Source organism: Citrus sinensis, chromosome 4 (assembly GCF_022201045.2).
Source record: "Citrus sinensis cultivar Valencia sweet orange chromosome 4, DVS_A1.0, whole genome shotgun sequence".
Lineage (NCBI taxonomy): Eukaryota > Viridiplantae > Streptophyta > Magnoliopsida > Sapindales > Rutaceae > Citrus > Citrus sinensis.
The window spans coordinates 11,148,647-11,174,711 of record NC_068559.1 but is presented as its reverse complement, the minus strand read 5'-3'; the positions used below and the strand labels follow the sequence as shown (position 1 = coordinate 11,174,711).

The 26,065-nt window shown below is 32.5% G+C and overlaps 1 protein-coding gene across 2 annotated transcripts; it reads left to right on the top strand.

Annotated features, from left to right (window-relative positions):
- Positions 1-1,513: 1,513 nt before the first annotated feature.
- Positions 1,514-25,035, top strand: LOC102623274 (DNA gyrase subunit A, chloroplastic/mitochondrial). Of its 2 annotated transcripts, XM_006485472.4 has the most exons (27): positions 1,516-2,096; positions 2,618-2,687; positions 2,786-2,851; positions 5,732-5,833; positions 6,738-6,782; positions 6,868-6,966; positions 7,111-7,197; positions 9,517-9,587; positions 10,007-10,115; positions 10,234-10,296; positions 10,659-10,724; positions 10,867-10,955; positions 11,843-11,891; positions 12,018-12,104; positions 12,349-12,442; positions 13,147-13,217; positions 13,315-13,404; positions 14,959-15,084; positions 15,218-15,375; positions 19,272-19,353; positions 19,437-19,601; positions 19,693-19,794; positions 22,696-22,832; positions 23,669-23,789; positions 23,888-23,942; positions 24,049-24,148; positions 24,695-25,035. In XM_006485472.4, the coding sequence occupies exons 1-27, from the start codon at positions 1,723-1,725 to the stop codon at positions 24,843-24,845; spliced, it is 2,829 nt and encodes a 942-aa protein (XP_006485535.1). In that variant the 5' UTR covers positions 1,516-1,722; the 3' UTR covers positions 24,846-25,035. The 2 variants fall into 2 exon arrangements, with proteins under 2 accessions (XP_052295575.1, XP_006485535.1); XM_052439615.1 differs by lacking the exons at positions 23,669-23,789; positions 23,888-23,942; positions 24,049-24,148; positions 24,695-25,035 and adding an exon at positions 23,299-23,396 and having other exon boundaries at positions 1,514-2,096.
- The last annotated feature ends 1,030 nt before the right edge of the window (positions 25,036-26,065 follow it).

The following is a 26,065-nucleotide window of genomic DNA, read 5'->3' as shown; positions in this document are numbered from 1 at the left end:
TGCAAATTTGATCCCACTTAATAACTAAACAAAAGCACGCGTGTAATTCATTGTTCCTACATAAGCTCCTAGTCCACCAAAAACAACAATCATCCGGAAAAATTTTGAATTTGGAAGAGAAATTAATTACCGCCTATCATTTTCTATGGGCCACATTTTAGTAAAATTTATAGGGAGAGTAAGAGAAAGAGTAAAAAATGATCGAAGAGTGTGAATGGTGGAGAGAGTTTACTAAAAAGAAGTAAAAGCAACAAGGGAGAGGTAGAAAAATGGAAAACAAAAAATAAATTTACCTCGTGAAGAAATTGATTAATTATATTGATTAATCTGATTTTGTTTAATTTTTTTTAAAGAAAAGATATTTGTACGAAGAGAGTTTTGTTTAGAATCTTAGGAAAATACCGTTAATGGTCATTTTTATTTATGGGGTAGAGATATTTATACCCCAAAAATAATTTTAAACACTCTAATTCTAATAAAAATTTTATTACAAAATTATCTATCATATGAATTATTGTTAAGTACAATCAATTATAATCAATATTACACAATTACTTTGAACACTTATATGCACACTCATTATTCAATGTATATAATTCTCATACTTTAAATTTTAAAACTTCTATTTCTAACGTCTTAATTAATACTTAGATGAATAATAATGTAATCATATTTTATTTATTTTTTATTTTTCCATTAAATAAAAAATTTTGCACTCATTATTTTTTATTTTTTTTTTCAAAAGTAAAGTAAACAAAAGTACTCTAAGTGCCTGTTTGATATGGCTTATTTAAAAGCCATAAGTGCTTATTTAATCGTATAAGCACTTTTTAAAATTTTTTATAGTGTTTGGTTATTTTTTTAGTAGAGTTTTTTTAGCTTAAATAAGCTAATTTACCTCTACTAGCAAAAGCCCAAAATTTGAGCTTTTGGGAGTAGAGGTTATAAAGCTTTTCTAAAAATATATAATATAAAAAATATCACATAATTTAATGGTTCAAAAGTGCGTTTTTTATTGACAACCAAACACCCAATGACTTTTTGTCCGAAAACTCTATTGGTATAAGCTCTACTGTTATAAGCTCTATTTAATAAACTGTACCAAACGGAGCCTAAAGCATTCATTTTTTTTTTTCGCGTTTGGCCTCTTCTCCTCCTCCTCCTCCTCCTTCCTTTTTTTAAATAGTATTTATGGAATATTTCTTATTCAAATTATTTTGGGTGCAAAATCTAATATTAAACATAAATTAGTTACTAATTTTTTGTTAAATAATTTGTTTACAATTTGACTTAATAATATTGTTGTAAAAATTTATTAAATCTCTTGAAATTGAATATTTTAAATAGCTTCATTGATATTTTAAGTAAATAAAGTTAATTAATTTAAATAATTATAGGCGTTTTAAATAAATAAAATTAATAATTTTAAATAATTTGAGTAAAGATATTTTAAAAATATAAAATAAAACTCAATTTTTAAAACTAATGTTCAGACTAATTTTTTGAACACAAATGACTTTACGCCGTCCTAATAAACCCATTTATGTTTGCAGGAGAAAGAAAAAGAAAAGGAGGAAAACGAAAATGTAAAGTTCTATATTGGCGCGCAAATAATAACCCCTAGGGTTTTAGAGCTCGAAGTCTCGAACAAATCCCCTAATTTTATCATTTAGACGCAAGCCACACTAAAATTTTCTTTTAATTTTTGATTCTGTAAATGGCATGAACTTCTCAATTTTCACAAACACTTCGCCAATGGCGCTCTCTTCGACTCTGCGCTTCTCTTCCTCCTTCTTCCTCTTCCACAACCACTGCCGTCACGCTCGCTTTCTATCTTCGCCTCGCCGTTTCCTATCCTTTCCTCCCTCTCGCCCTCCTCCTTCTTCTCGCACTCCTATTCTTGCCTCCAAGGATGAGGAGAGAAATGGAAACGGCAGTGTTGCCACGGTGGGCCCCAATGTTTCGCCTCGCATAGTGCCGGTGGAGCTCCATGAGGAAATGACTGGGTCATATATCACTTATTCTATGTCTGTTTTGCTGGGACGCGCTTTGCCTGATGTTAGAGACGGCTTGAAGCCAGTGCACCGTCGGATTCTGTGAGCTTCATTCTTTTTTAGAGCTTTGGAATTTATTTATTTATTTATATTATTGGCGAACTAGAGTGCCTTTAGAAGTGTTTTGGTATGGCTTTATTCCCTTCTCATCTATCAAGCGTTTCTCCATAAAGCATTTCTGTCTATTTGAGCTAGAAAACTAATAAGAAATATTTATTTATTTATCTATTCATAATCGCTTTTTAAAATGCATAAAGAAACTTCTGATTTTATGAACAAAGATAAATTTGTTCACGTAACCTGTTGGGTTGGCAATAATCATAAATATCAGGAGAAAAAGAAAGAAAAACTACAATGGTCTCTGCTCAATGAAGTGTACCTGATTAGTTGTTTTAGACAAAGTTAGCAAACACATGCCTTGCTGAAATATTTTCTTTTGCTCACTCTTCTTACTGTGCCGGAGAAAGGCCATATGATGTTACTATAAATTTCTCTTACTTAATTCTCTCTTTTTTTTTTTCTGATTAACATGCTATTTCTTTTGATTGGATATTTTGCATCAGATTTGCAATGCATGAGTTGGGCCTTTCATCGAGAAAACCTTTCAAGAAATGCGCTAGAGTTGTTGGGGAGGTTAGAGTTACTATTAAGTGATGCACCAGACAATCTTTTATGGGAAGCTACTAAATCTATATTCCTTGACCCTAATAACCTTTAATGTCTCATTCCAGGTTCTAGGTAAATTTCATCCACACGGAGACAATGCTGTCTACGATTCTTTGGTTCGAATGGCTCAGGTAATTTGTGGGACGATGTATACAGTATCTATTGCTGGCCAATATATCTCTTTGTTGCACTGGGTAAACTTGTAGTGCTATCCAGTTACCATCTACAAGGGCTGAAAAAATGAGCTATCAAATCATGACATTATTCGACGGATTATTAATTGCTTTTAGTTGAAGTGTTAGTATAATTTTGTATGTGATTGAAGTTGTTATTAATATGGATATAAACAATTCAAATCTTATTTCTCTGGATATAAACAATTCAATTCGTTTATCTCCCATAAAAAAGAAAGAAAGAAAGGGGTGTTATCAGGCATTCAAGTTTTTTAGGTTGTTTGTGTTTGTAACTAGAATCTGATTGTAAGACATTTAGGCAGGTTTGGTGTGAAGGACTTGATTATATATTGTACTGTCTTGTGTTCGGTGAAATACAAGATTGCAGTAAATTATATGTTAAAAAAATTAAAGTAAATTGTAATTAAATATGAACTCTAATTTAGTAAATATAAATGTTTAAAATAATTTGGACTTATTAATACAAATAATAATAAAATATTTGTTTAAATTTAATGTTTTTAATATATTACTTATAGTAATTAATAAATAAATAATATACTTATTGTTTATTAAATTGATTATCAGTAATTGTTCTCATATCATCATTTGAATTGTTAGATAATTATGTTCATGTAAAATACTAATTCAATTTCTAAAACTTTTATTGTTGTATTAATTAGTTGGTAAATCATACATTTATTTTTACCGGTTACTTTTATTATTAACTATTATAATAATGTTATTTAGTAAGCAGTTAATTTGCTATTAATTAATAAAGTAAATTATATTCGTTTGGAAAGAACATTTTATTAAAATTAGTAATTATGATAGTGATAATTAAGAAAAAATTATATATATAAGCTTTCGTTAACTAATTAATTTAACTTTAATTATTATATAAATTAACTTTAGAATGCTTCAATACCTTTTTTCAAACGAGGTAATAAAAGTATTTTTTATGAGATATAGATAATTGTTTTTTTAAAATTTCCAGTTCTCATGGGTAAATATGTTACAAGTAATCCCAAGACAAAATCCAGCCCTAGAACTAGAAATCTTATAAGATCATAAATTCTAATGATATTACGCCATAGCTGCTTCCCAACTAATCAAAATAAAGAAGAAAGATAAATCTTCAAGTCTGGAGAGGTGGAAGCCCATAGAAGCCCAGAATTTGGCTCTGTCCCAAAGAAACATGTAATCTTCTATCACTTTGTCCTAAAGAATTCTTAAGTTTCTTTCAATCCATATGACCCAAAGTGGAGCTATGATAGCACAATCCCTTAAGAAGCCTTCCCCCTACCTTTAACTCTCAAAAACTTTTCCAGGAGAGCAGAAAAGCTTGTTGCATGGCTGCCCAACTCAATTTAAAAGTCCTAAACAGCTTAAACCTCAAGAAGAATGCAGCTGGGCAGTGAAGAAATAAGTGGTCAATACTTTCCAAAGCATTTTTACACAAGACACAATTATCTATGAAATAGTGTTATTGTTGTAGCAAATTTTTTAATATATTTATGTTTTATTTAAATGATTGAATTTATGTTGGCCTACAAGATTTTGAAAAGAAAAAAAGAAAAGAAGTTGGACATCATATAAATAAGCAATTTTGTGAAACTATTTTAATTAAATTACGAACTTTGATTAATCTATATTTATAAATTATCCAGACGACATATTAAGTGTTTAGCTTTAAAATTCTTATACATACAAATGTAAGGATATTATAAGGGCATAAAGGTCACACTACATTTTTTTCAATGATTTATTATGCAAAACCAAACAACTTATCAATTATGCTCAGACATAAAATGAAAAACAAACATATGCATTTACACTATTTATACTTCAGTAAAATTCAGACTTATTAGGATTTCATATAAGGGGAAAAAAAATGCTATTAGAAAGGAGTTGACTCATTATTTGTAATTTCAATTTTGATTTAAAAATATTTGTAGCTCTTTTTTTTGGGGCCTATATTTGATTCAATGGTTATTTTAGTAACTTCTTTAAGCTGTTTATTTCTTTATTTAATCCTTGTACTTTTTACTGTTGTCTTAATTGTTGTAATTTTTTTTTAATTTTTTATGCTTGTAGAAATAAATTGGTCATTTTTTCCCCAAATATTTGGTTTCATTGGTAAGAACTCTAGGGGTGGTGCAAGAGGTTTGGGATTGGGTTCTTCACAGGGTTTGGGAGGCGTTTGACTTTTACTTTTGTGACATTTTGTCTGAGGCAGGAATAAGCAATTGAGTTATAGTTGTGAAGGAATTATAAGGAAGGTGCACAATATAAGATGTTCTGATAAAATATATTAGCTTAGTGTGTGTAAATTCTTCTTAGCATCTTTATTACTCTTACTAGTAAGCCAAATAGTTGCTGTTTAAGAGTTTTCATTTTCGCTGGATGGATATGTACATGGTTGGTAGGTAAAACACATTTTCTCAACCTTAAAATATATCACTTTGTTAGTGCAGTTATTGATTTTAAAGATTATTTATGTTATTGTCACACTAAAGCTTTCTGCGATGATAAATGCAAGGAAAAAAAGAAAAAGAACTGGTAACGATGCTCAAATTATGTTAGGAATGAGATTTGGAATGCACATTTTGTATACATGATGTTATTATATGGGTGCTCTTGGTGCTCTCAATATTGCTCAAATATTCAAATTGACTAGCACTTTTCTGTGCTTGATGGTGAAATGTTTTAATGGCCATATGTTCTCTAGATGGTATATTATTTGTTTTACAGTTATGTATGTCTGTTTGGTTACTATTAATATTACTTTTTTTCTCTAATCTAATATGAAACTCACTTCATGATATTTAAATCCAGGATTTCTCGCTAAGATACCCGCTAATCCGAGGGCATGGGAATTTTGGTTCAATTGATGCAGATCCTGCTGCTGCCATGCGTTATACAGAGTGCAGATTGGAAGTATGTGATGATATTTTGTTTTCATTGCAACTCCTGCTTTTATGCTGGCATTCACACTTCCAGATTTTTTTATATGTCAAGTCCGTGCAAGAACTTGTGATGAGGTGTAGCTGGAGAGAACAAATATGATATCTTTTAGATTGTGAGGTAGAACTTGAGTCATGTTGAACACCTTTGTCACAGAAATGAAGATTGAAGACTGAGAGAACTTATGATGAAGGGTTATGGGAAATGAAAATGGTGGGCTGAGAGTTTGTGATAGAAATGGAATAATTGTAACACCTTTGTCAATGACATGAAGAGTTTTAGTTTTATGCATACTTCGTGAACAGCTGCTCCAGTTCTCTGTATTCATTCTTATTCTTTAATTCAAATTTCGGTTTCTCACAAAAGAGGCAAGTGGGGAGGAATTCTTGAAGGCCATGATTTGCCAATGGAAGTTTCCAAATACATTTATCGAAAATCACCAATTCCTATAACCTTCTTTACCTCTGGATTAAGAAATCAAACTCTAATTAACCAAGTCTTTTGAGAAACCATATAGTTTCAGGGATTAATCACCACCCATCCAAAAGCTGCCTTATATTTACCTCTTGATTTGTTCTATTCTGATATTGTCATCAAAATAGCTTTGCTACGATTGCTTCACTATCTAAATTTTATCACGTTAAATATTAGTGAGAAATTGTGCCTCTTGCCAGAATATGCATTTATGGCCTGTCATTATTATTTCTACTAACTATAAGAATAGAAAAAACTTATTGGTGATAATGCAAATTACAAGAAAGTGGACCAACAGTCCACAAGTAATAGCATTCAAGGTCACAGTTGTGCCTTTTCTTTGCTTCAGGTTCTTAAGCTATCAAGTTTCTTAAAAGGTAGTTTATTTATTTATTTTTGTCAGGCACTTTCTGAAGCAATGTTGTTGGCAGATATTGATCAAGATACCGTAAGTGTTGTTTCCTAATGCATAGACATTTATTATAGTTCATTATAGTATCATCAATCTGCTTATTATTATTAAATCCTTGCAGGTTAATTTTGTTCCTAACTTTGATGAATCACAAAAAGAACCATCACTTCTGCCTGCTCGACTCCCAACTTTGCTGCTCAATGGTGCCTCTGGGATTGCGGTGATTTCTTGTGAATCTTTTCCTTAAATATTTTTGTACTATATTGGTTGATTCTCTGTTACTGGTACCTCCTTGCCCTGTGATGTTATCTAATCTCTTGCATGAGCAAAATGATTCTCATAGAGGACTATTCCATATTTACAGGTTGGCATGGCAACCAACATTCCACCTCATAATCTTGGAGAGTTGGTAGATGTGCTCTGTGCATTAATTCATAATCCTGAAGCCACAGTAAGTGCCCAAAATCTATCCCTTGATTACTTGAGCTGAGAGTATTGGACATTGATTAAATTTTTAATTTATTTCTTATGTCTTGGGCAACAATGTTGTACAGAACACAATATGATTCTGTGCTTTTTATTCTGTGATAGAGGGTTTTGGATAAGCCATTTTGGAATTTTTGTGCTTTGGGGTTGTGTTTCCTTTGTTTTGGGCCTATTTTAGGGTCTTTTCTTTTTGTTTTCAGTCGTAAATTTTTATCATGTTTGGATGAAGAAGGCTAGTTTTAGCCAGCTGTTTGTCCTTCATATCCATCTTTTTGTAATTTTTATAAATACAGTTTTCTTTTGGGATATTATCATTTTAATTGAATGACTTTTTTTTTTGACATATCACTTTACCACTAAAGTTTTTTTATAATTACTTTTTCCCACGTAACATTTTCAATTTTTTATCATTTACTATCAAACTGTTAAAAATAACATAATTTTTTACAAAATCTATAATAAAAGTTTTAATAAAAGTTTATTGTACCTCAAAATTTTGTAAGTACAATTTAATCCTCTAAATTAAAAAAATTAATTATATACAAAATTTATAATACTTTTGGCTTAATTACTGAAATTCTTGAAATACCCCTTTGACATTAGTAATTTCTTAACGGAGTTAGCAGTTTGGTGGTAAAATAATAAAAATTGAGACATCAAGTGGGGAAAAGTAATTGTCAGAAAACTTTGGTGGTAAAATGATATGTCAGAAAAAGTTAGATGGTAAAATGATAATATCCCTTATTCTTTTTTTTACCATAAGGGAAAAAAAATGTAATTCCAGTTGGGGGTAGATTAATTTGGATGGTGATTTTAAAGACATGAAGGAAGGGGTGTCTTTTCACATTCTAACGTAGATTAGGTATATATTGGAAAGTGGAGTTTCCCAGTTTCTTGCGCCAATGACCACGACAGTTGAGAGGGATTAGTAGTTTAGTTTAGTTTCTCATTGTCTTGGACTAGTTATCATGACATAGAGAGGGATTGTACTTGCTAATCTTTTTTAGCATTCACTGATTTACTATTTTATGTGAAATGTTGATTAAACCAATAAATCATCATCTAAATTTCACATTCTTGTTTGGATCATTCACTTGGATCTATATACTTCCAATCATTTCCTTTTGAAGAAAATAGTTTACGTTTTAGAAAATTTAGAATGTAATTTGGATATGATTTTCAAATTTCTTAGTTTGACGTGTGACTGCCTTTCTAAAGAAGAAGACAAGGTAACTTTGCACATTAGATGTTCTTGTGACCTTATAAAAGTATTCCAGTGATCTGAAGTGGCTATGCTTTGACATTTGTGTCTTTCTTAGGATGAGGGAAGTTGAATCTAATCCCTGGGTTTTTAAGTCTTTTCTGCGTCCACCCATATTCTGACCAGTTGGCGCTGGTTTTGTTTTTCACTGGCTTGATATTTGGAAAGTAGGAAAAGAAGGTAGTTCTATCTTTGGAAGTCAGTGGCGCTGAAAATCTTCCCGAGAAAGGACCCTTTGAAATCCCAGAACAAACTTTTGTTAGTGTGAAATAGTGCATGTACATGAGTGTCAAATCTTCTAGAAAGGGGTCATACTGGAAATTTGGTCGCACAGTGTTGCTCTGTTGAATTATCAGATATTAGAGTTTTGAGAATTCTCATTATTGCTTTAAATCCAACTTTTTGAGAAATGAGTGTACTCTGTAGTTAAGGGATTTGCTAAAGTCTTGTATGAGTTCAGTTTGATGAAGAATCTTCGAAACAATTATTCAGTTTTTTGCTATATTAGCTTGTCGTGCTACTTCAAGTTTAGGCTTGGTTCTTGTGAGTAATTCAATTAGGCATTTTGAACCAATAGTAAATTTTGGTTGTGCGTGGGTGATATCTCTAGATTGGTTTTTGAAATTATTACAGTAGCCATGAGAGAAATTGAGATGTTTGTTCGTCATTGTGGCTAATCCATTGTATTTGGCTCGAAAGGAATGATTGGATTTTGAAGATAAGTTCTGTGATATGGGGCCTAAAGCTGATCTTTTTGATTGAGAAATTTATTTCCATGAATTTTATCTCCTTGTTGTTCCAATATAAAGGACCTTTTTCAAAGTCTTGAAAAATTAAATTAACGAGTTCATGTTTACTGCTTTTTCTAACTTTCTTTTGTCCTTGCAACTATTTTAGTTAATGTATCAGGAGGTGTTCGCTTTCTTTGAGTGTTTTCAAATTTTTCCTGTACAAAAATTATCATTGCTTTTTATTGGATGCACTCATGCTATTCTGTTCTTGCATCATTTTGCTTTTTGTTAGCTCCAAGAGTTGTTGGAATACATGCCTGGACCTGATTTTCCAACTGGAGGACTTATTATGGGAAATCTCGGGTAAGTAAAATTTGGCTTCTTCTTGTTGATTCTGCTTTCTGTAATCAGTCTCCTTTTTGTTTGATTTAAGCGAAAGTGAGTTTGCTATCAAAAGCAGACCTGAGAAAAATATTGTAGACCAATTAAAATTGTAGAAAACCAATATAAAGAAAAGAATTGGGAGATTCAAAGGACAAAAGAAAACAGAGGAAAAATCTACTCAATGTTGTGAATTTTATCATATAATATCTGAGTGAAAAGAATAATGTAAAGCGCTTATCTTTGAGGAAATTTGTTTGAGAGAGTTTAATATGTATTCTTTTGTTTTAGATGCAGATTTCTAGTTCAACTTCATTGTATCCTCGTTTGTTTGTCTTAACTAAAGTTGTCCTTAGGGAAATAGTGTGAATAGTGCACTGACATTTGATTGTTTTCTCCAGTATCTTGGATGCATATCGAACTGGACGAGGACGCATTACAGTCAGAGGAAAAACTGAGGTTGAACTACTTGACTCTAAGTCAAAGAGAATGGGTGTCATTATAAAAGAGGTGATCGTCTTGGCCTTTCTAAGAGTTGCACAGTCATGCATATCCATTTTCAAGAAGTTGTAGAAATGTTGGGCTCAGAGTTATTCTATCTTTTATTTATCTCTTGCGAATGAAATAGATTCCTTACCAAACCAACAAATCCATGCTTGTGGAGAAGATTGCTGAACTTGTTGAAAACAAGGTATTCTTAGCTCTTCTGAAATTTATTTTATTTCTTCTGTTCGAACTGTGGATTTGAAAACAATCAAACTAAATTATTTGTCTTAGCTAAATGTGTCAGATAAATGGTTAGATTTAAATGATCGGGAGGAGAATCATTTATTTCAGTCATTAGTATTCATCAAGTCTGCTAAAAGACCGAAACATAGACCTATTTACAGTGGTCATAATCCTAATAAAAATTGAAAAGAAATCCATCTCATTACAGATATATAACTCCTATAAAACCTAATCTGAAAAAAAATGTAAGAAAAAGAATAAAAATAACCTAGCCTGTTATACATCACAAATATTTATTATTTGCTTTATTCTTTCCTTTGACAGACTTTGGACGGAATCAGTGATATTAGGGATGAGAGTGATCGTTCTGGAATGCGTATAGTTATTGAGGTACAGTAATATAAGTTACTGCACACTTCTTTATAATTCTTAGTTGCTCAAAATGAATATTACTTTATGACTCACAGTCTATCGATACTATGAGGTGATTGAAACAATTGTGATCAAGTAATTTCTTTCTGACACCCTACAGCTAAAACGGGGAGCAGACCCTTCGATCGTTGTAAATAGTCTTTATCGTCTTACTGCTCTACAGTCCAGTTTTAGCTGCAACATGGTTGGGTGAGTTGTTTTCTTTATCTATCATCAAGACCAATTTAAATTGAAATACACTGTACTCCTACTTTGGCTCTTTTGAGTTAAGACAATCTGATAGTCATTAATCATATCTGATACCTGCTTTCATAGCATTTGAATTTCATATGTTATGCTTTCATTGATATTTCATTTTTAGTTTTGTTTCACTGTTAACCAGCTTCTGATTTAACCTGACTGTCATATATATTGGCCTTTGGTCAGGAAGGTAAGTGCATGGCATGGAGGTGCGTTATAGTAGAAATCTTTACTTGTAGATATTGATTCATAAAAGTTGAGATCTTTTGTGGTTGCACTTTTTAAGTATCATATTGAGACCTGTTCTATTTGTAAAAGTTCAAAAGTTGTCGAATGTAGGGGCACAGAGAATAATACTACAAATTAGATAAAATGATTGTGATGACAGAATCTATAATGTTATCTTTTAGGATCTTTTATTTGGGAGATTTGGTTTTAGAAATGCTTTAATTTGCATGTCAACAGGATCTGTGTTGCTTGTTTAAGATTCTTATTTGATTAGCACTTGAATTGCCTATTTGGAGTGAATTAAGTTTCTTTTGGGCCATAGATAGGGATTGAAAGTATGTAAACGAGTGAAATGCTGCCCCCTTATTATTTTTCTTTTTCCTATGAAAATGGTGAGTAAAATAAAGAATGAAATTTCTACGGATCCAATGTGATAAAATTGTTCAGCTATCAAAGCAAAGTGATACGTAGAACCTAGAATTATCTTTGTAAACTTATATCCTATAGGTTTTTGTCTTATTGCTTTTGCCGCTTATTTGTTAATTTTATTCTTGCATGTTTTAATCTATCGTAATGCATTTTAGTTATGATTTGCTTTTATATTTCAGTATACTCGATGGACAACCTAAACAGATGGGTTTGAAAGAAGTACTTCAGGTGACTGCTTGTGTGTAGATTTCTTGCATTCCTCTCAAGTCTCAACTTGAAATGCATCCTTTTTATCTAGATGTTTCTATTGTTACAAATTTCTTCAAACATTACATGTTCTTTTTCTTTTATTAGGCTTTCTTAGACTTTAGATGTTCTGTTGTTGAAAGACGTGCAAGGTTCAAACTTTCACAAGTGAAGGAAAGAAGACACATTGTCGAGGTATATCAATTTGCTTTTTAAAGTTATCATAGGTTTGGCCACAGAATCAAGTCTATCTTTCTGTTTCTGTACGAGTATCGTGTATAAATTTACTGTATGATGCATATGGGGGATAGTTCATAAGTTATGATATTCGTAACTTAATTCGAAAATGGATCAGGCCCTTCAGACACATAGTAAATTGATTTGTTTTGCATGATATGTGCATACTTCAATAGTTTACATCCGGTGCATGTGTCTTTAGGGTATCATGGTCGGGCTTGATAATTTGGATAGAGTGATTCGCATTGTTAGGGAAGCTCCTAGCAATTCAACTGCATCTGCTGCTCTAAAGGATGGTAAGTTCCCCATGTAGGCCTTCTTTATTTATTCATTTTGATTATTATCATTATTTGGTAAAGGAATTTACGTAATGTGAAATACTATTTTTGTTTCGTAGGGGAATTTTTTTTTTTTTTTTGTGTGGTTATTATTATCGAATAGAAGGGTGATTTTAGATACAACATGAAACATTTTGTATGACAATAAAAAAAAGGGTAATTCTTTTTATTTTGCAAAAGTATTGAAAGTTCAATCAGGTCATTTTGTAATATCATAAGGAGTGCGGTAACCATTTTGACATTTTGCAGGAAATTGAGTACAGTTCAATGAGACATCTGCCTAGTCTCATCCTAACGTGTAGCTATTCTTGGGCATTGATGTCTTAACTAGTCTTGTGTTATTTATTTGGGCATCTTCTTTTTCGAATTACTTTTTCTTTTTCTTTTTCTTGGTTCTATAGTAAGGGCTGAAAGCAGATGTCATTAACGCCCGCGCGGGGGGGGGGGGGGGGGGGGGGAAGGATCTTTGACTTGTAGGCGTAGTTCATGGTACTCTAGCTGAAGTCTTCATGAATTTTTTGGATGATTCTGTAAAAACAATGTTGAGCAATTTTTCCAGTACTATAAAAACTTAATCTAGACATATTGGTTATTCCTGGAATGCCTCGCGGTCATAGCTGCTTTTTAAGAGAGAATTAGTTAACTAACATCCTTTAATGCAGAATTCAAACTTTCTGAGAAACAAGCTGATGCTATTTTGGACATGAACTTGAGAAGACTTACCATGCTTGAGGTGCATAATAATTTTTGTTTTCTTGGTGAAATATCTCAGATTATAGTTTTTACAGATAATATCATCTGAAGGAGATTTTACCATCTTTATTATTCAGAGAAAGAAGTTTGTTGATGAGAGTAAAACCTTGATGGAACAAATTCTGAAGCTGGAGGAACTATTGTCAAGTAGGAAAAATATATTGCAGGTAACATATTTTTAGGTGAAAGCTGGCTTTATTCATGTTGATTCCAACAGTATATCCTAGAGTAGAGTTGTTACATCTTAGGGCTCTTCACTTATTGGTTTATAGATGGGATGTCTTCTCATTCATGCTTCCCTTTTTTTTTTATAATGTTTTTGATAGGAAACTTAAAAATATAGTAATCATGAAGACTTAAAACGGATAGTGGTCCGGCTATCCAGTAAGAAAACAAAAAACTAAGACTACTTATGCTTTACAAAAATTATACCAATCACACTTTTCCTTTTTGAAGTTGAGATAATTTCAGAGTTCTGATTATTTTGATTTGTTTGCTCATATTATCTATCCACTCAGTCTGATTTTGGTTCTGCACAACTGCTTATTGATTCTGAAGTCAGTGAGAACTTATGATTTCTTTTCCCACACCTGATTTATTGTTACATTATCTACTATCTGTTGATGTATATGCTGTGCTTTTATTTTGTGAGACATTCACTGATTAACTGCTGTCTTTTCTGGAGCTGTGAATTGTTATGTTTTGTGATTCTTAGTTGTTTCTTTTCCAAATCAACTGCTCAATATTATAGATAAGGGCCCAATAATTTTGTTAAAGCTTCAACATATTTGTTTATGTGCAATGTAAGTGGATGAAACACAGTCACAAAACACACAATTATAATCGTTAATGTAACTTTATGTTCTGATGAATAATTGGAGGTATTCAAATGCGAGACCTATTGAGCAACCTGGTACCTCCAATGCTTTATTGATTTACAATTAAACCTAGAATTTAAGTTTGTGGCTAAGTCTCAATAGTGGAGCTCTAACCTTCAACAATTCTGAAAATGGAAAAAGCCGTCAAAGTTGTTAAAAGTGGACCATGTTTGTCACTGTTTCTCCAATAAAATAACCTGTACTACTCTTTTGGTATGATTTGTTTCGGCCTTATGCTCATCAGTCCTTAGTAAACAACAAGATTTTAGGTTTCAATTCCAGGCATTGCAATGTCTTGTATTGCCTTTTTCTAGAGTAAATTTCACTAGCTTAGCTTCATCTAATTACAGACAGGCCTCTCTGGTTTGGAGAATAGACATAAGCTTTACCTTGAAGGAGATCAATAATAAATTCTATGAATTCCCAAGGGTGTTTAATTTCATTTTTCTGGGAAAGTATCTTGGGGGAGGATTCTGAAAAATTTGAACCTACTAGGGTTCAGCTATATGAAGAAACCGCAAGGATAGGATTGATTAAGCAATGCCTGAAAAGTTGTTATTATTGGAGGAGGAAATATTAAAGTACTTCAGCCCATACTAGAGGGAGATAGGGAGATCATTCTTCTTATGGCTTTCTTTTACTTCATAAAATTTTATTGTTAATATGAAATGTGCCTTTCTTGTTCTTTCTAAAATTGGGTTTCCAAATTTCTTAGCTCATTCTTCTGCTATTATTTAATTTTACCTAATTAATTTTTTGATTTTCTTGCTGATCTACTCTCTTCCTTTTTTCTATATCTTTTGATTTTCTTGCTGATCCACTCTCTTCCTTTTTTCTATGTAGTTAATAGAACAAGAAGCGATTGAGCTAAAGAACAGGTTTTCAACTCCAAGGCTTTCTATGTTAGAAGACGCTGATAGTGGTCAACTCGATGATATAGATATCATTCCAAATGATGAGATGCTACTTGTATGTAACATAATTCATCAACATCTTCATTGATTTTGTTTTCTGTCTATTTGCTGACATCATATTCAAGTGTCAGATCATGGGACACCAAAGGTCTGGTCTTAGTTCTGAAAGAAATCTGTCTAATTTGCAGGCGATTAGTGAAAAAGGTTATGTTAAGAGGATGAAGCCTAATACCTTTAATCTTCAGAATCGTGGAACAATAGGCAAATCTGTTGGAAAACTGAGAGTTAATGATGCAATGTCTGACTTTATTGTTTGTCGTGCACATGATCATGTACTTTACTTCAGGTACTTCTTACCCATTTTGTCTGTTGTTAAGATTGATCTGAATAATTCCATTCATCGAATTTTAGTCATACAGGTATTTCGTGATAATTTTATTCCACTATCAGTTATATAAAGAAGATTTTTTATTTTGTATTACTTTTGATCTTTTATCTAAGATATAAATAAGTCTGAATTTAACCAAAGGCTGAATAGGTCAAAAGGCAAATCTCTATATGTGTATGTATAGAGTCCCCTTGTAATAAGGGATCTAAAAGACAAAAACATAAATTTCGATACACTATAAAATGAAACACAGTGTGTGTGTGTGTGTGTGTGTTTGTATAGAGTCCCCATGTTTTTCTTTTCTTTTAGCTTGACCTTTAATAAAAGTAAGGATCACTTGTTAAAAAATTACTCTGTGTGTGTGTGTGTGTATCGGGTTAGGCTTTTTCAACTTAAAATTTTGACACAAATTTTAAGCCATTGATTTCATGCAATCCAAGGGTGGATGAATTGACATTATTAAATGCTACTTTGGCTTTCAATATCTATCATTAAATTGCATGATATCAATGGCTCGAAATTTGTCAAAATTTTAAGTATAAAATATCAATTGTAATAGCCAACCCATATGTATACATATATATTCAGTGTGTTTTTCTTGTCTTTTAGTTTGGTGTTCACCTTAATAAAATGAGGGATCCCTATCATATATACGTTGTATGTGTTGTATGTAACATGTTATTTATAGTTAAATAGTTGAGAAGATATGAGAAAAATGTTCTAATGTCATAGTAAGTATATTGATAATGTACTTGGAATCTATCTATTTTATAGTTTTTTCTTTTTTACAAACTTATTTTTGTTCCATAACATTTACATTTGATATAAAGATTGAATTGGGATTATATTTTTAACTAATTGATGCAGAGCTAGAAATTGAAAAAATCCTAATTAGGCTGAAATTTATAATATAAAGGAATATTTTAATTAATTTGTATTCTAGTATAATTTGGTTTTGTATTTATAATTTTATTGTTTAGGTATTGCTTATTTGAGTTGTATTCTTAATTTGGGTATAAGTCTTATCAAAATAGGTTTTCTAGTCAAATTAGGATAAGCCTTAGTATAAATAAATGTCTTTCATAGCTTTTACAAGCAGGGAGACTTTGATTATTTGTTATTGATTATTTCTTTGAATAAACTCTGGGTTTGAGTTCTATTTTTGTTATTTCTCGGCAATCTGTGAAATCAACGAGCTTTAACACCCTAGATTTGCGGGTATTCTTTCAAATCAACGCGAATTGAGATTGTTCCTTTATTTAGTATTCTCAGTCTTAGGTTTTCTAGTCAAATTAGGATTAGCCTTAGTTAGCATCAATACGTGTTTTTCGTGACTTTTACAAGTAGGGAGACATTGATCATTTGTTATTGATTATTGCTTGGAATAAACTCTTGGTTTGAGTTCTATTTTTGTTATTTCTCGGCATTTTGCGGAATCAACGAATTTTAACACCCTAGATTCGCGGGTATTCTTTCGAATCAACTCGAATTTAGATTGTTCTTTTATTCGGTATTCTCAACAATCAACGGAATATCTAAACATTAAACTTCCACTACATCACTAATACAAAAATTGACATGTAGTAATCAAGATCAATTAATAAAATGACTCTTGCTTTTAGTTTCTTCGATTTTGTCCAATGGAGGTTTTGGTTAGGTTTTCATTCCACATCTTCACTGGAAATAAGTAATTTAAAGTCACAGTAGGCAGTACGTCTACCCATCTAACGCTCATAGCCTTCTATCACATGCTTATGATTGAATGACTTGCAACCATTGATTCTACACGGTGAATGACATGACAACTTCAAGCAATATGTATGATAATATGTTTTCATGAAAAGAAGAAATTTTATAATCTTTTGATATTGGATAAGCTTCGTAAAAATAAAAATAAAAGTAACCTTTACTCTTGAATCTTTAGTAAGGTGGATAGTTTTCTGATAGGAGGAAATAAAATGACGATGATGACATTCAAAAGAAGATAAAAAAAGTTAAAAAAATACAAACCACCTAAAACTTAACTGTGACAATAAGTTGGATTAAGACTTAAGACCATGAAAAAAGAACAGCCTTAATGTGGCTATCAAAACATTACCCAAAATCTTGTGTTGCTCCTACGTGTGACCTTGATGTGTTTTAACTCTGTCTATTTAACAGCTACCTTGTTCTTGATATGGTCCTCTAATGCGACTGAGTAGATATATTCAAGTATTTGAACTTGCAACATGCTCTTGGCAGGCCCTAATTTCTTACAACACACAAACCAACTATGAGTTGGTTTGTGATCTCTGACCTTTTATGTGTTAATTAATATTATGTGTGCTCTCATTTTATTTAGTGATTTATAATGCAATTGAAGCTCATTCAACCATATCTGATGATTTTGGATGAATCCCTTTTATGCATACCTACCCTGAAACTTCTTGGTTGTCACTTAGCAATTGGCAACAAAAGCTGGCTCTCTCCCTTGAAGTTTTCAAACGCCTGAGATTTCATAGGGATCTTGGAACTAATCTTCTTGTGAGAGATCACTGGTACTGCTACACGATGTGCATAGTGTAGGCTAGTCTTCAATTAATTCTTTGAGCTGGCGACCCAGGACCTATTGGCTAGGAAATTCACCAATAATATATCTATTGGATGCCATCTATGCTTATTTGATTTGCCCACATACTTATTCTGAAGCCTTATAAAGTATGGCAGCTAAACCTATATAAATGAAGACTACCAAAGTGGAGTACTGTATGGATAGAGGTAATTTCCAGTGCAGCCATTGGACCTTTTTTATTTATATGTATTAGTATCCCGATTCATAAATCTCTTGGTTTGAGAAATCAAAATAATAGCAAACCATTCTTCAATATCACAGTTGAATCTATTCATCAAAATCAATCTGAGTTTCTAGAATTGAAAGAAGTTTGACCGTGGATTAGACACTATAGAGTCGTAGACCTCCGCTGTCTTGCCGTTCCTTGGATATATTGGGAGGGAGTGGAGAGCTTTTTGTTTTTCTGGTTTTTGATGTTCCCCCCCAAAAAAAAGGAGTTGAATTGAGGATTTTTTCCCATTTACAAAGATTTGAACAATAACAAAAGATGGTAAGTGCCTGATCAAGTTGATTGAATCATGTAGGAACAATGTTCAAGTCTACCAGTCTGTTAGGGTGTCTCAGCTGCGTACATCATTGCACTACCACTTGACATTAATTTTTTTTTTAATGATTATTGGCTCGTTGCTCCATGAGCTCTTGAATTTCTCAAAATTTCTGTTGCTCCATCCTATAGGGGCAAACAAGTAGTCACTTCTCGACTGTGCTATTCTGCAAGGAATAGAGTATTCCTTCCTCGAACACCAAAAGGTAGGGGAGGGCATGTCGCAAGATGAGAGGGTATAACTTAACATGAATTTAATTCACATCTCCTTTGCAAGAGTTTCTTTTTTTCTTTTTTTTGTGATGTTCAACTTTAGGTCTTTATCTAAGTACTTATTGAGGCCTGATCAGGTATGTGACTGGTCACGTGTCACCTGATCATTGGCTGGCATTTAATAGCCCGGCCGATGATCAGGTGACACATGACCCATCGTTCACGATAACGTGTGCTATGGCGTGCAGCTGATCATTCTTCTTGTATGTTGGTCTTTTTAGTTCTATTGTTTAATTTATGAGTTCCCATTGTTTTCTTTTTCTTTTCTTTGGACAACTAGTCCTTTTATGCGTATCCTGTCTCTTTGCTTTTATTGATCAAACATGAGAAAAAGTATGTGATTTATCTATTCTTCCACAATTTTTGTTCCATTTTTAATGCTTTAAAAAATTTTGATATGCCATGGCTAACATATATTTTCTGCAGTGATAGGGGAATAGTGTACTCAGCTCGTGCATACAAAATACCTGAATGCACGCGGAATGCTGCTGGGACACCACTTGTCCAGGTACTTAGTATTTTATTATTTTTCCCTCAGTTTCTTTTCTGTGACAACTAAACATTTGTCGAATGTTTTGATATTGGAAACAGATCTTATCTTTATCTGATGGTGAGAGAATCACTTCCATTATTCCCGTGAGTGAATTTGCCGGAGACCAGTTTCTTGTAATGCTTACAATGAATGGCTATATCAAGAAAGTGTCCTTGAATCTTTTCTCTTCAATACGTACAACTGGAATCATTGCAATTCAATTGGTTAGTTACTCTTATAGTTGACTTTAGTATTTGGTTTTAGCTTATTTTCAATAGTTTATGTTTATCTTACCCTTTATACATTATTTCCTAGGTTCCTGGTGATGAGTTAAAATGGGTTCGCTGTTGCACCAATGATGACCTTGTGGCCATGGCTTCTCAAAATGGAATGGTTATTCTAAGTTCTTGTGACATTGTAAGTTTTTTTATGCTCTTTTGAATATTATGCATGTTTTTTTTAAACATATATCGTTAGGGGTGGGCATCGGATCGGATTCGGATGAATCCAATCCGATCCTCAGTTCAGATTCAGATTCGGATATAGCATAACATCCAATCAGATGGTATTTGAGCAATCTGATCAGTTTGCAATACAAGTAAATAAAATAAAACATAAATAGAAAAACAAAAATGAACAAGAACCTAACGGCTGAAATTGAATCCTCCCAAACAAAAGTACAACACCTAGCCAGAACAAGCACTCATGATCACGAACCCTCACCACGCTAATACCCAATATGGCAACACATCTAACCATTAACAATTCCCCAGCCTCAAACATGCGATATTGCTTCTTTTTCATCTTCTAAAATCACATGATTGCAAACTTGCATCCTCTAAAATCACATGATTGCAAACTTGCATCCTCTGCAGCCTGAAAGTCCTCTTTTAATATCGGGTTCACAATATCCTTAACATCTAATTGCTCAATCATAAATTCACCATCACAAGCCACATAATATCCTTGAGCAGCAACATCAAAGATGGGTACTGATGTGTTTGGAATTAGAAAACAAGGGTATGGTGGGGTGTTTGAAAATTGAGTAGTTGGTGGCTTGGTTATGGCAAGCATTGTTGGCCTGAGAGCGACATGGACATCATGATTGTGTCACAGATCTAAGTGCAAAAACCCAGCCCGAAACTATCTAATATAATGCATCAATTCTGCAAATTGTATCTTAAAAAATTAGTTGCTGTAAATTGATCAATCCGAGTTTAATCCGATCCCATCCTAACCAGAATTAATCTGAAATATTCATCCCATCTGAATCCGATCCAAACTTAATCGGATCGGATATCAGATCCAATCAAAATCCGATCTGATTGATCCGATTCGGAGATCCAATCAAAATCCGATCTGATTGATCCGATTTCGATCCGAATCTGAAATTGCCCACCCTATATATCATATTTGCAAAATTTATTTGGGATTTTTTCTGCTGTAACTAAATAATTATTGTTTCTTTATCTCTCCCATTTTCATGCAAAGTCTGCATGTATAATTGAGAGTATTAAGTGCTTAGGTAGAGTGAAGTTAAGGTAGGCGAATCTGGATGTTAATTGTTGGAATGTAGTAGTTTAATTCTCCAGCTGAACTGGAAGATGTGGTTTGCATTTGTTTCTTCACTCAAATTATTAATGGATTTAATGGCATGTTTGGCTGGGGGTAATCCCTACTGGAAAGGGATTCCTATTGGAAAGGAATTCCTTCTATTCTTGTGCTTACTTTGCAAACTTAAGGAGGGATCAAGATTCCTTTACAATCCTGATTCCTCCAAATTGAGGAATCATGATTCCTGACCAAAGAGTTTGCTAGGAATCACAATTGTTGCTGTCATTTATGATTGAATTACCTAAAGTACCCTTGTAAAAGTTAGCAGATATACAATTATATAATTAACGATGGAAACTTTTTAACAATATGATTAACTTTGTTTTGTATATTACATTCTCTCAATAGTGTAGTTATATTTAGAGAATAATAAAATTTATGTGACATTTGCTTAATTATTAGAAATTTTTATTTTATTACTATACATTTTTGAATTTATGGTATATAATGGAGACAAGGAAATATTTGAGAACTTTTTATATTTATTACATTCATTTAAATTAATGAGTATACAGTACTTTTGAGAGTTGAAAATTTTTCTTCTAAAAAGCTATATTTTATTCCATTTTAATCGCTATTGACATTTTTAGGACTAAATAAACTTGTATTTCAAAATAAAACTGTATTTTTTTCTTAATTATTAAATGTTAATTATTTTCGTCCCCCAAAAAAAAAAGTTTGTGTTTCATTCCATATTCCATGATTTAGCCAAACATACGAATTCTATTCCACCGTCCTTTTATCTCCTCTGTCCTTCCCATTTCTTCCGCTCTTACTTTCATCTTTTCATTCTTCTAACCAAATATGACCTTAATATCCTAAAGCTGAATGCCTCAGTTTTTTATCCATATGCACTTAATCCCATAGTTTCCATTCAGATAGTTGCCAAGATTTAAAAAAAAAAAAAATTCATATGAAACTATTATAAAATCCCTTTCCAAATATCCTCTCGTCCCTCAAACCATGTCCCTCCCCCACCCAACAAAAAAATAAATAAGAAAAAAAAGGAAACAAAATTTGATTCTTTAATAACTTACATTAAGATGTATTAAATCCTTTGTGATAAGACTTAACCTGATAATCTATGGGCTGCTTTTCATATCTGGTGGACTCAAGCACAAATCTAAATTATTACTGTCCCCTCTTATTTCTTGGTCTCTTGGAACTTGGGATATATTGTATCTACCCTGTCTAAGGATGAGAAAGTTCTGTTGGAATTTTGATTAATGTATATAGATTGGATTACCCTGTCAGGGCCAATGCCTCATTCCCTTTGTTGTCTATTCAAGTATTTAAGGTTTTTGCCGTGTATGAAGAGCAAGCTCTCTTGAAGAGTTGTCATTTTCTTTCCCCATTTTTTTTTTTTAGTTGGTGAAGTTCCTTTTCCCCATCCAAACCCTTTTAGTGATAAAATAAAAATGAAAATAGTTGTATCTAGACCATTGATGCAAAACAGATTTGATTGTAGTTCCTTTTGAATGAAGCCAATCTTAACTGCTGAAATGAAGTGTCGCATTTTCTAACTTTTGATGTTTGTGTGTAATGAAGCCAAACAAGAGTGGCCTAAGTTTAATATTTCAATTTATTAACCATGACCATAAAGAATAGCAGGGGCTTAAATGACTCTTCAAAAAATTCCATGTTGTGCATGTTTATTTATTAGTGAGAATTTACAATATTCCATTTTATTTGTTGTCAACTCAGATCCGATCATTAAGCAGAAATACAAGGGGTTCAGTGGCCATGAGACTAAAAGATGGGGACAAGATGGCGAGCATGGACATTATACCAGCGGCCTTACATAAAGATTTGGAGAGGACACCAGAAGATTCCCACAGCAAGTAAATTTTTAAACTTTCCTCTGCATGTTATCCCCTATTAGTTTCTGTTCTAACCTATTAAGGTATATTTTAGTTGCTGAACTTGTACAGATAGTGCTAGCAATACTAATCTAGATTGATCAACTTGCCCAAGGAAAATGCCTGGTTGGATTCCGGTGCTTGGCCGTGAACATGACTTGATTTACTATAGGATTTGTCTGGATAAGCTCCCAAGCTGGCTAACCTGATCCTTCCTTATTAATTGCTTTTGGAACTTTTGATTTCAAATATATTTTCGGTCATTCTGTTGTTCTAGATTATGATTTTCTTTCATTATATTTTGGTTGCTTAGTTGATTGCTAAAATGTTGGGTTCACTCATTATCCTCAAAGCTTTCTCGGTGTTTACACTTTAGCAGGTGTCATCTATGATTCTGTATGTATTCACTCCTAAAATTTTATCATTTAAGATGCTGGTATGACTGCAGTACTGCTTGAGAAGTGTCAGTTTTTTTCTTCCTTGTGGTGCCTGGGAAAGAATGACGTGGTGCCTGGGAAAGAATGACCTGCATCACATCTTGCAGTTAATTAGGTGTCATAGGTAACACTTTTGCAACACTTTTGCAATGTTGCTGAGGTATATATATATATGAGTTAAAGTAATAAATGGAAATATATTTGATTTTTCTGGAACTTTATTAACTCAATTTGACATCATCTTCACTCGATACATATGATTTAGTTTACGTCTTTGTTCCATCTCTCTACCTCTCTCATAGATCAAGGTAGTTGTCCACAATAATTTTAGTATAATATCTTTGTTCGTATATGTTGATACATAAGGCTGCATTTTTCCAGTGTCAAGGGTTCTAGTGGTCCATGGTTGCTGTTTGTGTCTGAAAGTGGTCACGGAAAGCGGGTTCCCTTGAGCAGCTTTCGAAAGTTGCCTTTGAACAGAGTTGGTTTGATAGGTTATAAGGTATTATGGATACAATATTTACTAGATTTATTTTGAAGTGGTGATCATTTTGCCTGTAATTTTTCCTTCAATACGTGACTTTCTTTGCCATATCTCAGTTTTCTGCTGAGGATCGGTTGGCAGCAGTCTTCGTGGTTGGTTTCTCTTTGGCAGGTAACCCTATGTCACTTATAGCAAGTTGGAAGCTATTATTTACTCAATTTCACTAAAATCTCTTAATAATGTTTCTGATTATTCCTACTCTTTTTCGTCTTTGCAGAAGACGGTGAAAGTGATGAGCAAGTGGTTCTTGTAAGCCAAAGTGGTACTGTTAATAGAATTAAAGTCCGGGATATTTCAATACAGGCTCGTTATGCAAGGTAGAAACACCCCCCATTGTGTTTGGTTATCTGCATTTTTACAATGAACATGCACACTGGCATGTTTCTGTCTGGAGTGAGTATAATAGTTATTGTTTTGAGTGGAATGTGTCATTAATTCTTTAAATGGTTAAGTAGTACATACTCTTTGAATGCCATACAAAGCAGTCAAGCACAATGCCTATTAAAAGCCAAATTTCTGTTACATTCTGGGCCTGTCGGACAGACTTGGTTAATGAAAAATATTTATTTATAATTCTTTTTGTCTGATCCTATCTGGTAAAGTTTGTTTTTCGAGATACCTGAAAATTTTTCTGGGTTCTTCTTTTAACGGATGATGATAGGTTGAGACACTCAGATGTTCGTTTTATGTTATTGATCATCTGTCACTCTTTCCAAGTGTCTACACTGTTTCATTTTATATGTTGCTTTTAGCTGCTAAGCCATAAATCAAGCTGCAAATCTATTTAAAGTACATGAGTATATGATGGTAATCAGTTGCACAAATTATTTTTATTGTTTCCTTTTTAAACTTTTATTTTCCAGGGGTGTTATTTTGATGCGATTGGAGCTTTCCGGGAAGATTCAATCAGCTTCTTTGATCTCTGTCACTGAGCCTGAAACTGATCTATTCCTTCCCAGTACACCATCAGACAAATTAGCAACAGAAAGTGGAGTGTCCGAAATGTTACAATAGCGGCATGAGAAAATTTAACTGAAATTGTGTTGTATATATGTTTGTGATACATGAGCAACACAAATTTCAATTACATTGGATTCGAATATCACCAATCCTGAATTATATATATATATATAATTCAGTTGGTCTTGTTTCCTGTTTAGATTGGGGAGGACGAGGAAAGAAACTAATTTTGAATTCCTGCCTATTGAAAACCGTTTCCCAGGGTAAAACAATGACTTACTGCTGTTAATGGTTGCCATTTCCCTGATTATAGCTATAATAACACATTGTAGTCTGTCAAAGAAAACGGGGGAAAAAAAAATGCAATAGCATACGCGACCTCTGTTAAAAAATATGATAATAAAATATCAAATCTTTCAGAAAGTGTTCAAATATTATAAAATGTTCTAGTCTCGGACATTGTTTAATAGTGTGATTGAGAAGTTAAGATAATAAAATGTTTTAGTAAATATCTTCCGGTGTGGTTAAAAAATTAGTTTGATTTAATTTAACACTTATGATGAAAAATTAATAATATCTTTTGATATTATTGTCAAAAAAATTTATTTAAGTCATATGATACATCAATAATTTTTGTTTTATAATTATAGTTATAACTTTCTAAGCTATATAACATCTGAACACTAAATATGATTTTAGTGATATTTTTAGACTTTCGTAACTTTGTAATCGAATTTCTAAAAATAAAATATATAAACGAAAAAGCATAACTCTCAACACTAAGTAGAGCTTTACATCTTTAAATTTTTGCAACCCACCTCTCTATTAGTGGTTCAGGAAGCAAGGTTCACAAGTGTATCCAACTTACAACCTCACGTTGAAGCTCTGAATATTGTTGAATTAAAAAGTACTGCAATAACAGTAGCTTGATGCTTAAGGTAAGTGCTCTGGAGTTTTAGGAGTTCAATCAAGAATATAGGCTTGTTTTGAGCCAAGAAAGATGTTCTAATGGTGGTTGAATGGTAATGGCTGGTTTCGTGATTCTTGAAAATAAAGAAACTAAAACAAGGGTGCTTTAGTTAAGAAGTTTTTTTTTTTCAATAAACAAGGACATCTTTTCTTGATCAAGTCTATGGATCTAAAGGTTATACAAATCTTGATTTTGATGTTAACAAACCATATGTCAAGGTAAAATATTTAGTATTTACATATTCTTTGAATCTCACTAGCTATTGAAGGGCAAAAATCATCCATGTGAGTCACGTACAAGGCAT